Source organism: Protomyctophum bolini (genome assembly GCF_963924005.1).
Source record: "Protomyctophum bolini genome assembly, chromosome: 3".
NCBI lineage: Eukaryota > Metazoa > Chordata > Actinopteri > Myctophiformes > Myctophidae > Protomyctophum > Protomyctophum bolini.
In genome coordinates, this window is record NC_137864.1 from 34,388,005 (window position 1) to 34,401,067 (window position 13,063).

Genomic DNA, 13,063 nt, shown 5'->3' on the forward strand with positions numbered 1-13,063 from the left:
AGTCCAGAACCCTACCCCACCATTATTTTTAATGTTTTACAGGTTTAAAATATATATAATGTGTTATTTTCATGTTCTTTGTGTTTATAATAAATTTACATTTTGTAATGAATTCATAGTAATAAAAATGCAATAATAAAAAGTACACTGGCACCTAGTCGGTGCACCTAGTCGGATTCGTTTTGATGCAGCGCACCAAAAGCTACGTCATTACCTGTGTTGCCACGCAAATATCAATTCAAATATTTTCAGACTTCAGTCACAGTGAAAACAAACCCAAACCGGAAAATTGAAGCATGGATATTAGGAACTGGCTCAAAGCCAAAACACTAAACTCTATAAACCCACCAGCACCTTCAGAAAGGCAGACTGATGACGATACTGAAACCACCGCCATGTCGCCTGTTGTTGTTAATATTGCGGGGAGTCGTTCGAGCACCGAGCACTACTAAATGCACAACGAAATTCGGTCGTCGGATCACATTACTGGGGGTTCGCGAGTGTCGGATAGCATTATTCCAGTGAGGCAGAGGGCTGCTGTAGCAACTTCCACAGCAGCAGCTCAACTTTCGGACCTCCACCACCACCGCATGCTTCTCCACCAGGGGTTCTTGGTTCTGGCACACCGTCACCGAATCAGGTAAAACGGGACAAATACCCAAGTAGCCTTCATGGCAAAAAACGCTCGTTTATGAGTGCATGGTTTCAGGGCAGGGACTGGCTGGAGACAGATGTTGCATTTTGTTTCCCATGCAGGAAATTCCGTGCAGCATGTAATGGCAATGTTGAGACTACATTCACATTGAAAGAATTTCGTAATTGAAAGCACGCAACAGAATCAAACAAAGGCTTAAATAAGCATGCGCTCTCTAAAGAGCATTTGACGTGTGCCGACATTTGGAGGGAGGGAGACAGACGCGCAGACCCCCCCCCCCTTTGCCTCCCGACATAAATACACTATATAGACTTGTTGTTTTTGGTTGGTGCATAAACTTTTACTCATATTCCCCTACCGTGGAGATGGCGACATATAAAAGACACTATAAGCCTAAATGCTCAACTATTTATTGGTGATTAATGGTTGGTGCATAGGCTATAGTCTTTTTTTTCTACTTTCCTACCGCCGTGGAGATGCTCATTGTGTTCATTGTGTTGTTGGTGCGATGCGATCGTGTTTCCACATGACAGTATATAGGCTATGTTTGTTTGTTTGTTCTGTTGGCTACAATAATTAGGCTATATTATTTGTTTTGGTGTAAGTAGCCCTTCTCCAAGCCTTTTGTGTTGTTTTATTGTATAGGCCTATGTGAGAGCTTAATTGCTATATATGGATGTGAACTTGAAAAATCAAGTGCCCCCCTTGGAAATATGAATGCCCCCCTGCTGATTATTCCCTGGATACGGCACTGGAGGAGTCTGCTATAAACACAACACGAGATATATAGCTAGATAGCTATAAACACAAGATCTGAACACCCGAATCGGTATTCGGTTTCGGCTAACACAGAAATTGTGGTATCGGGAACAAAAAAAGTGAATAAAATAAAATAAAATAAAATAAAATAAAATAAAATAAAATAAAATAAAATAAAATAAAATAAAATAAAATAAAATAAAATAAAATAAAATAAAATAAAATAAAATAAAATAAAATAAAATAAAATAATTATTTAGTTTTCTCCAACATACCTGTAAGACCTTTCCCTGTGGGCTTTCCTCAAATTGCAGTGCTTGCTGGTACAGCGGGTCAAGAGTTTTCCGTGCAATCTTGGTTTTCTTTTTGGCTACGTATGCTCCATTATTCAACAGATAGACCTTGACATATGGAGCTGAAAATATAAACAAAACGATCAAAGAATCATTAGTGAGAACAAAGATACTCACTAATGTTATAATCTAGATCAGATATTATGGCTGGCCCCATAAGGCAATCCACTGGCAATCCACTGGACACACTGGGCAATTTGTATAAAAATAAAAAAGGTACAAAAGTACAAGAATTTGATATTTGTAAAATGTACTTTTCTACAGTGTTCATTATCCGTTAACGTAACAATGCAGGACTTTACTGTGTGTAATTAGCCTCAAGCATATGATGTTTAGTAGTTCTCTAGTATCTACAGATAACGTCTAGTCTTTACCAGGGAGGGATTTGGATCCTGGCTTTTGTACAAGTCCCCGGGCTCGAATAACCTCCACCTCCAGTTGACCCTTCTTGTCCATCATACCAATCTGAATGTCACCTATAGGAATCAACAGATCAAAGAGACTTATTGGCTATGATGAAATGAAATCTTAAGGCAGCGATTCACAACCTGTGGGCTGGAGCCGTGGGGATATTACAAGTGGGCCTCCAAAGAATAATATTACCAATAATTGTATAACGATAATGCAATATAAAAAAGAATAATGGCATCTTTTCTTTAAAACCTTGACATTTTTGTTTTCCTTGGGATACGATAAATAGGAACTTGGTTCCACTGGTCCAAGCCAGAACATAATCAATTGATTGATCTTTTTAAAATAAACATGCTCTGAAATGTATGTTGCCTAAACCAGGGGTTCTCAACCTGTGGGTCGACCCCTCGGAGGGTCACCAAAGCATTTTTGGGGGTCCCCAGCCCAAAAGGTTGAGAACCCCTGGCCTAAACATCTGACCATTTAACAAGGCAGCCAATGGTGAGCCGTGATCGCTTTTAAGATTTTCAAGTGAATCCTGATCTAGAAAAGGTTGAGAACCACAGTCTTATAGGGTATATACAGGATAGAAGCTAGAATCAAAGATACATAACTATTCCTATCTGCTCTCTGAGTTTAAATGAGTTTAAATGATTTTCGCCATTCTTGCCAAAGTATGAGGTCAAATGTTAAACACTGTGTCCTTTTCCTTGGGATTTAAAACACATTGCATCTGTGTTGGTACAGTATGTCTTTAGCATGCATATCCAACAACAACATGTAGTTTGGCTGCCATTAGAGTAATTATAATAGTTCTTGGCTGAACGTCTGCGTATGTTATTGGAAAAGACAGTGGAAAAACATTATGTATTTGTTTATGACTTACAGCCTACATTTAAGTAGACTGAGCCAACTCTGCCCTCAGATCTATTAGTGAGGACAGATGTGATACCATTGTGTCCTTTATGATAAGGTTGGTTGTCTTCTCTTGTAGAGAGGTGCAACAAACATTGTGATTTTGTAAGCCCTTCTTGGAAAGCTATACTGTACTTCTTTCTGTACTATAGCCTACAGTTCTTCCTCTCTGGCAGAGTTTAGAACTTGATATCCATATTGTGTCTGTAACTCTAACTGCTTTAATTGAATTTCTGTGACTGCAGGTGACATCACGTGTGATGTCATCAATATTAGCCCATATATGGAGATCCCTGATGTCATCAATATTGGCCAGCAACTCTACATCTCACCTCAAACCTGTAGATCTCCATATATGGAGCTGACCTGTTCTGACATTCCATATGTTGATCCTCCCCACCCATCCTTCCTCTTCGATGTCTCCCTTTTGACTGATAGCTGTCCATTTAAACTCTAGACGGTATAAAGTTATTAGTGCAGCTGCGCCCGGATTAGGAACCCCTAATCTTGCTCAAGGACACTTAGACACTAGGCCCCCATTAACCACTTCCGTTTTACACTGGGGTAATACATAAATTGGCCTCGCTCTGCGCACAATGTTATTATGAAAGCCTTATCGTCCCGTGTTGAACGCACAAACATATGGCATATGGCGTTCCTGAATATTTTAGCATTGTGGGAGTGTCCATATGTTAATTATTTTCGCTTTGCGCAATTTTCTATTAAGCCCCTTGACCTAAAAACACTCAGCGCATAACGATTAGACGTGGGTCTGACCACCTCATAAACACATTTATTATAAGTGGCTTCTTTTTCTGTAAAGTTGCTTGTAAATATTGGTAGTTGTGGTTGCTTTTCTTGTTTCTAAAGTGGTTATTTGGGCTTTTCTCTTAATGTTGTTTAAACCAGTGATCCTCACACAGCACATTCCCATGTCAAGGATCCCCAGATGAATGCATTTGCCCAACTAAGGACGGCTAATCCAAAAAAATTACATTTTTCCAAGATTACTTTTGAAAATAGCAGATCTACCAGCTCACAATGCATCACATTCATTCATTAAAACTATGAACTCTGACTGCAGGCGGATATATAATGATCATTATAACAATGTGCAAGAAAATATTTAAAAAGATGGAAGAACTTTATATTTGTGGACAATCAAAATATGTTTTTTATTTTAATGTGGTGTCATTAAAATTAATCTGGATATGGCAGACTCTTACTTACTACTTACTTACTGCCCTTTACGCCGGCTGGCATGTAGGGCAGCAAAAAATAAAAACATGGCACTTCATTTAAAATAGGTTACAGAACCCTGTTATATGCGCTTATTTTGGGATTATTTTATATAGCTATTTACTTGTTTCTATGAGACATGGCAACAGCTCTTTGGCTGCGTCTTTTTTTTGTGAAATGTTGAGATTAGAAACGGCCATAATTCTTTCATTTCTCAACCTTAAAAAAAAATAAAAACATCTCCATAATCCTTGGGAAGTTTGCTTTCATACGCTGTATCACACCCGATTCAAGTCTTCTTCAATAAAATGCTACGAGCGAAGACCATATACCATCACGGGCCACAGCATTACGCACCACGCATTCAACTCATTACTCATTTCAAATATAATATAATTATAATTTTAATTAAAATATAATTTTACTGGTGTTTCTCAATAGAAACAAATTATTTTGAGGCATAAAGGTGACAGCATGCAGTGCAATAGGAATAATTAACCCAAATGTGACAAAGTCATATGTCATGTCTTCTATGGTGCCAGCCTGAAGAAATGTGCGCATTCCGTATGTGACATCAGCTGACTGGTAAAGAGAATAGTACGGACATGTTGATTGGGTACGTCTCAAACACGCCTTAAACACACCCATGACTAATTCAAGGCCGTTTTGCGCAATCCACGGGGTGTCAAAAGCGCTTCTTAACATGCCCAAAATTGCTATATGACATACCACACGCCCCCAGCTCTAAAAACTGTAATATTATAAGTAATATTATTGGAAGTGGTTAATGGGGGCCTAACTCTGGGGGAGCATAGATTCGAACTGGGAATCTTGCGGTCTCCATCCGTTCACTCTACCCCTGAACCACTGGCACTGCCGCCCCTAGTAGTTAGCATCTTTAGTACCTTTAGCTTTAGCTACAATAATAAACGTAGAAAGCAGAGAAAAAGAGAAAAGGTTTAAGGCCCGGCCCTACCTGGGGCCTCATCAAACCATGTACACTCAAGTCACCACCCTTAGATCTCCATATGGACCTGACCTGTTCGGACATTCCATATGTTGATCTGACCTCATCAAACCCTGTACACCCAAGACACGCTCCATTTATGGCCAGTATATAATTCATTCCATATGTTGATCTGACTCCCCATGCCAAAGCGCCAGCGCTCGCCCAGCAGTCTGCTGTCACCCAGGCGGATGCTTGCACGCGACCTCAGGCGCCTTACTGGTATTATACTGTGATTATTTGCATTTTATTGTTCTGTGATTCACACATGAAAAAATATATGTATAGTACATTTATAACTTACCTATGGCGGGTGTAGCCAGTGTTTGCCTGCCTACTAGCTGTGCTGGTCCTAAGCCATCCAGGAAGTCACTGAACTGACTGTTGGCTCCTAGATTCACTCCAGAGAATATCAAACTGAAACAAGACACAATTAACCTATATTAGACTCTCAAGAGGGCGTACATAAGCAGTCACACTATCTAGATAACATTAAGCAACTTGTGCAATAAGGCCAAACAAGACATGTGTGGCACAGTGGAATATGATAGATACTTTAAGCTAACAGTCCTTAAGGTCTTGGAAGAATCCAAATTAAAAAAGGGGTTTGGAGGGGTCTCCAGAAGGACACACACTCGAAGGCATGTTAATAAAACAAAAGAGATGTTGTGGAAAGAGAGCATAAGAGGAAGAATATGGTTTACTGACTTCCCCTCTGAGTTGTAGCTGTTCATGCTGCCATTGTTGGACTCTCTGCTTGGCTGTCGGCTCATGTTCCTGGTCAGCTCCACGGCCATGCCCGTTTCCACGCTCCTCTGAATGGGGGCACCCTTCTCTTTTTTACTCTTTCCCTCTGGAGGAATATGGAGCAAACACAAAAGAGCACATGCAAAAAACAGTTACAAGAGTTACTTGTTTTCCATTCTTTCTATCTTTGTTTCTTATATTTACCTTAATTTCCCGACACAGATTTGCAAGCAGCTGCCCAGTATAACCACAGTTTCCTAGGGCTCACCATTGTGCATCCCCAGTGATCAACTGCATGGGGATGCGAGCACTTTTATCCACATAACTTACTTCCTCTGTTGATATTTTCCAGCCAGAAACCTTTATATTAAGGCACCAGTTTTAACCACATGAACCCTAGCATCCCTATTTGTGGAATTTCATAAAAGGTGAACATGGTGAAAATAGGTGAACCATTGCCAGAAATAGCAGATAAGCTCACAACGGGCCACGTTGTCACTTGTTGAGTGCTTGGGGCGGCAGTGGCTCAGGGGTAGAGTGACTGGATGGAAACCACATGGTTCCCAGTTCGAAGCCAGGCTCCCCAGAGTTAGTGTCGAAGTGTCCTTGAGCAAGACACTGGACCCCTAATTGCTCCCGATGTGCAGGTTGGTGCCTTGCATGGTTTCCCCCGGCATCGGTGTGTGAATGTGTGAGTGAATGGGTGAATGTAATTCACAATCTCTGTGAAAGTGCCTTGGATAAAGGCGCTATATAAATGCACCATTTACCATTGTAGATCGGCTATTTTCAGCAAAGAGATTTGGTGTGGAGGGAAGAAAGGAAGGTCGACCAATTATTAACCCCTGGGGAACCACAGTTGGTGTTTAACCCGTAAAACAGTTTTTAACAGAGGAAGAAACCACTTTTTATTTTCTTTCTTTTTAATTAGCCAATTATTTTTATCCCACTTTCTCTCAATTTAGCCATTATGCCAATTAATTCCTCACACTGGATTCCCCACCGGGAGGACATAGTGCCTCCGTCCTACATTCTCCTCTGACAGGCACCAACAGACAGTAGGAGAGGAGCGCGTGCAATGAGAAAGACCAACCTCCCCACATGGCTTCCGCCCTCCCCCGAACACGGCCAACTGTGTTCGTAAATACGCTCGGCAAGCCGGACACACCACGGTGGTTTCAAACCCATATATTCTGTGGTGGTGGGCAGGTACTTTAACTCTGCGCCATCCAAGCACCCTTAAAAACACGTCACACAGCCCTCTTATAGGCCGGGAACAAATCACAACTAGATAAAGTGCCGTTCGTGGCACAGGTCTCCACCAAGGCAGGTCAGGTTGAGGCCTCCTGGTGGCGCTATAATAGGCCAATGTGAAAAGGGTGACATTTCTTCTTACGCCTTGGATGGCAATTGGATGATTTGAGGCATTTTGTTCCAAAAATGTGTTTTGCAAAAATCCACCTGTTGGTGGTGCTATAACAGGACAATGTGAAAAGGGTAAGATATATTCCTCAGCCTAGTAGGAAAGTCTGTGAAAGATTTCACGTAAATTACACACTCCGTTCATGATTTGAGGCTTTTTATTCAAAACGGGCCAATCCTGCAAACTTTGAAAGTCAATGTTAGCCAATTAGGATGGAATCTGAAATATCGGAATAGATCAGTCTTGAACAAATTACTATAGAGATAGTGTGTAACGATTTGCGTGATTTTTGGACAGAATATAGTAATATAAAAAACGTTTGTCATCGACCAGGTTAACAGTGCCGGAGATTAGCTGGTAACAGACGGATGGACGCACACACACACACACGGACGGACGGACGGACTCACACACACGGACGGAGTGCAAAACATACTCTCTCCCCAGGCAATAAAGCAACAACGTAATTATTTTAAGAAACAAGGCCAACTTTTCGCTGTCAATAGAATCATCAACATGAATGAGGCATCATCACCAAATGACTCACGTTGCTCCCGGTGTACTGTGTAAGGAGGACCTATACTCTCAGAATGTTCTCTTCTCTCTTCAGTACCTTCCAGAGTAGAATTATGAGAGATATTACTCTATTAATATTAAAGTCTCATAGGTGAGGTGGTCACCATGTGAGGCTTCATCTCAATCCAAAACGACCCTTGAAAATGAATAGCTTTAAAATATAGATCATTATTCAGTGCAGATACAGTATGTCATCAACTTATTATAGAACAAAGAAAACACAACCTAACCTGTGCTGGTGCTGTATATAGGCTACCATGTATGCAATCAAAATTGCTATTATAATCATCATTACGTAACATATTAGTGCTAGGATGTAATGATGGAAAAGCAACTCTCCCTTACCTCACGTTGCTCTCATCCATTGTGAACACAGAGTTTGCCAGGGTAAGATACACTTTCAAACAGAAGACTGATTACAGGGCTATCTGTCGTCTGCTCTCTCTCTCTGCTCTATAAGGGACAGAGCCCCCTCCCTGCCCAAGGCCCAATTTTCACTAATGGCTTTTTCTGTCTGTGCTATAAAGAGGAAGAGTACAGGAAGAGTACAGACTTTCTGAGTCCCAGTGCGTCTGCCCTCACTGAGAGCTACGACTGGGAGCAGGGTTTCAAGGTGCTTTCAGTTAGAGAAGGCCATCTCTAAAGTCCTTTAAACTCAGAAATCACTTGTTATTTTTCAGCATCAATGCTGAAGTGACAGGTGTATTTTTTGTTTTGTTTTGTTTTGTTAATATGAAACATGACAAAAAGGAAGATGTTTCATCTAACTTTGACCGCTTTTTCAACTACAGTATTTATTCATTGGTCTAAGAGTGGTTTCAGTCAACTGACTTACGTTTGTGGTAGCTACTCGACTGTATTTCTTGTTCCAGTAACAAACATTCATTGAGGGATTCATTTTTTATGAAATACTTGTTTAGTTGCATCATACCCTCTTTTCCATTGTTGTATTGGTATTCTCATCAAATGTACAGTCTAAGTTGCTGTTATGTTGAAACCCATCAGGCGCACCAGCATGCTTATTTTCTTCCATTCTCAGTGGCTGCGCATGGATGCTCTACTCGCGCACGACGCATGTGAAGATTTCTTCCCCGCTCTGGGCAAAAAAATCAGTTGTCATTGAAACGAGTTGATCAGACATTCTGCAGTGGCCAGGTTTGACGAGAACAGCCTCGAGGAGAACCTCTGCGCACAGGCTTGAACTCTGTATAGTCTGTACACATTAAATGACTATTAGTGTGCAATACGTCCTATATTTATAAGCCTCTCGGTTGGTCCTACATTTTAAAGTGCAAACCAAAAGCAGTTTTTATAGCAAGTAGTCAATTCAAATCAGCCACCATCAACACACAATTTACTCCAGTTAACCACTTCACCACTTAACCACAAAAAAACTATTCTACAAGCTCTCAACACATTGTGATGTGACAAGTTGTGACCCTGTAGAACTGTTATTTTAAAACAATTGTCATTTTGGACTATAGTAACATGGTCCAAGTGTTTAGTCCTTATAGGTTTGAGTGCTGCTACTGACTCACCAGGGCCACTGATCTGGGACGTGCTGCGGCTGCGGCGGTTTCCAACGATGGCCACCACCCGTGCACTGAGGCTGGAGCGCCTCTTCTTGCTGCCAGTGCCCACCGTGCCCAGCGCAGTGTCTGATTGGCTGCCGTCAGTCCGCTCCTGGGTGTAGATCTCGCCGCTGACGCTGGAGCTTTTCAGCATATTGCGGCCAGCTGACGCACGCAACTGACGACTGGGAGGAGGGTGGGAGGAGAGAGAGAGATAGATAGATAGCAAGAGAGGGGGTAAGATAATCAATTAATAATCGATACCTACTTTGGCCATATCATTTACACATTTACTGTAGGCTGTAGGTAGGCTGTAGGTGACAAAAGTAAAAAAATGTCCACATTTTGGAGAAAGGCTGATCTACAAGCTCACAGATTAACCTTTTTCACTGTTTTTACATTTAAAAATGTATAAAACAACGCTTGTGTGAATAGTGATTAATATGAAAATAATTACATTTAAAAAACACACTACTGAATTATTTGATTAATAAAAAACAAATAGATAGCTAGACTGTACTACGACAATAATCGATAGTTGCAGCGCCAGAGAGAGGGGGTAAGAATGAGCTTTAACTAGAGTTCTCAACAGGCCTGAAAGCATTAACCTGGGAAGACGGGCTGAATATCAGGTTTTAAACTCTAGCATTAACCTGGGAAGACGGGCTGAATATCAGGTTAACTCTAGCATTAACCTGGGAAGACGGTCTGAATATCAGGTTCAAGTAAGCTTTCTGTAAATGCTAATTATGGTAAGGTACAGAAGAAGAGAATGAAGAAGATTCAAACGATGCATCGGTTTAATCATAGATTACTTTAATCCAATCTTCAGTCATTCAATAACTGGAAGTCCCCAAGCATGGGAACTACTATGATAATCAGCCACAAATGAATATAATATAATATAATATAATATAATATAATATAATATAATATAATATAATATAATATAATATAATATAATATATCTATCTATCTCAGTCTCTGTCTGTCTGTACGTATGTGAGTAAATTAGTAATCCATGTAACTGCGCCGAACCGTTTGCCACACCGACACACATGTTCCACACCACCACAGGGTGGTGTGGAACATGTGTGTCGGTGTCGAGTCCAGAACCGCCCCAAAATGGCATCTGCCCAGGTCTGGACAGGGCCCCGGCCCAGTGTCCATATATGGAGCTGGCCTATTCTGACAAAATTCTGACGTCTGCATATACTCCATATTTGGGCATGCCTGACAAAGAACTCCATATATGGGCATATAAGTGACACAGACAAAATATCTGGGTGGGGCTTGCATTTCCAACTTGGGCACCGCTGAAGTGGCCCCACGGCCCGGGCACCGCTCTAGTAAAATATAATAATTAATCTTCATCTATCTACTAGACATTCATTGTAGAGACTCACTGTTTATAAATGTTGTTTCTTTACTATCATATCGTTGATTTTAAACGTTAATGTCAGAGGAGCCAAACAAATATAATGTTTACTCTTCTGTACCTGTACAGAAGACATAACAATAAAGAACATTGAACCTTGTATAGCGGTACATTCCTGACAATTCAGTCTAATGCTTCTCATCTGTTCAGGTTCCAGCTCCTCACATAACCCATTAGACGGGGGCAGACGCTGCCCAGTGCTCCGCGGCGCCTATTAGGCGTTCGGAGGAGCTGCCGCAAGTCTATGCCCTCAGAGGGGGTCAGGGTGCTGCAGGAGAGCCCGGCTATGCTGCCCCTGTCACCCAAATCAACTATCCTCCCCGAGTCCACGACAGCCACGGACCAGTGGCCTAGTGCGGGAAGCTGTGGCTGACCAGAGAGGGGCAGGTTGTTCTGAGGACGCTCCTCGGACCCCTGCAGAGGGGTGAGGGAGGGCCGCACAGCGGAGGGGAAGGGTGGTAGGGGAGAGTCTGTCTCTGGAGGATGGAGGAGATCATGGCAGTGGCGGCGGCACAGGACACATGCAAGGAGGGATCTGAGACATGCACTGTAGACCACACAAACACACACACACACAACATATAGGTGACACGCACGCACGTACACACGCACGCACACACACACACACACACACACACAACATACAACACAGGTGACACACATGCACGCCCGCACATACGCACACGCACGCACACACACACGCACACACACACACACACACACACACACACACACGCACACACACACACACACACACACACACGCACACACACCAAATGCATGAGAGCCAACATGGACAAACGCCTAAGAACAGAAATGTTTACAATACTGTATATATATTATGTACACACTACACTGTTAGTTGTGCGAAAACTTCCAAATTATGGTTTCATGTCATGCACTATACAAACCCATAACCCACCAATTATGTATAATTTCAAAACTCAATTCCAAAAAAAGAAATGAAACAAAGAAAAGTTCTTCTGTAAGGTTTTCTGCGTTTTCTTAGAAAACACAAAGAAAAAAGATGTACACAGACACGTGACAGTCCAGGTGATTGAAGTGACAATGTTTGGAATGGAGGAGACAAGGCAAAATGTGGACGTGTGGACGAGGAGGAACGCTAAGTGAGTGACAGCAGCTGAAACTGACACGAAGTACAATACTAACAAAAAACACTACACAGCAATATATCTATGATGCTGAGTGACTGTCAATGTACAGCCATTCTGTTGTCTTTTTAATTCAGTCCCATTGTTTACACTGACATCGTACAAAGTCTCTCTCTCTCTCTCTCTCTCTCTCTCTCTCTCTCTCTCTCTCTCTCTCTCTCTCTCTCGCTATTCCTCACTCTACCTCTCTCTCGGGTTTAACTCCAGAAAGTATGTCAAAGGCTGCTGGGCTGCTAGGCTTTTAGAACGCTCCGTTTGGATTAATCTGAGCTATAAGGCCTTCTCGCCACCTCCCAGGCCTCAAAACATTAGCTAGCTAATAAGCTGCACTACATCACCACCTGGGCCACTGTGGACAACTGGGATGGGGTCGTTTGTCCATGCCAGCCAGCACTCTGTAACTGGTCGGCCAAAGGGGAGGGGTATGGCTGTGTGTGTGTGTGTGTGTGTGTGTGTGTGCGTGCGTGCGTGCGTGCGTGCGTGCGTGCTCATTATATACATACTGTACATTTTCATCTACAGAGATGTGTAGAGGTAACTGTCACGACTATGGTCGTGTGTGGTTATGATTAATTATGAGTGTTATGATTTATGAGTGTTATTTTGGATTATAAATATATATATATGTTTATTGCTAATAGTATATATATATTTATATGGTGGTATATTGTTATAGTATATATATATGTATGTGGATTATCTTAGGCCTAGATGTCTTCTAATATATATATATATCTATATCTGTGCAGCAGTTGTTATGAACCTGTATTAGACTAACTCTCCTCCCATGCAGAGTAT

General features: G+C 41.7%; 1 protein-coding gene across 1 annotated transcript in view; it reads right to left on the reverse strand.

Moving 5' to 3' along the window:
- The window catches only part of rims1b (regulating synaptic membrane exocytosis 1b), a 58,607-nt gene that overhangs the window by 2,417 nt on the left and 43,127 nt on the right, over positions 1-13,063 (reverse strand). The window contains exons 22-26 of the mRNA XM_080760190.1: positions 9,623-9,840; positions 6,047-6,191; positions 5,643-5,755; positions 2,142-2,243; positions 1,690-1,829 (exon numbers count right to left, since the gene is read on the reverse strand). Coding sequence (XP_080616316.1) covers positions 1,690-1,829; positions 2,142-2,243; positions 5,643-5,755; positions 6,047-6,191; positions 9,623-9,840 — 718 coding nt within the window. The remainder of the gene's footprint in view (positions 1-1,689; positions 1,830-2,141; positions 2,244-5,642; positions 5,756-6,046; positions 6,192-9,622; positions 9,841-13,063) is intronic.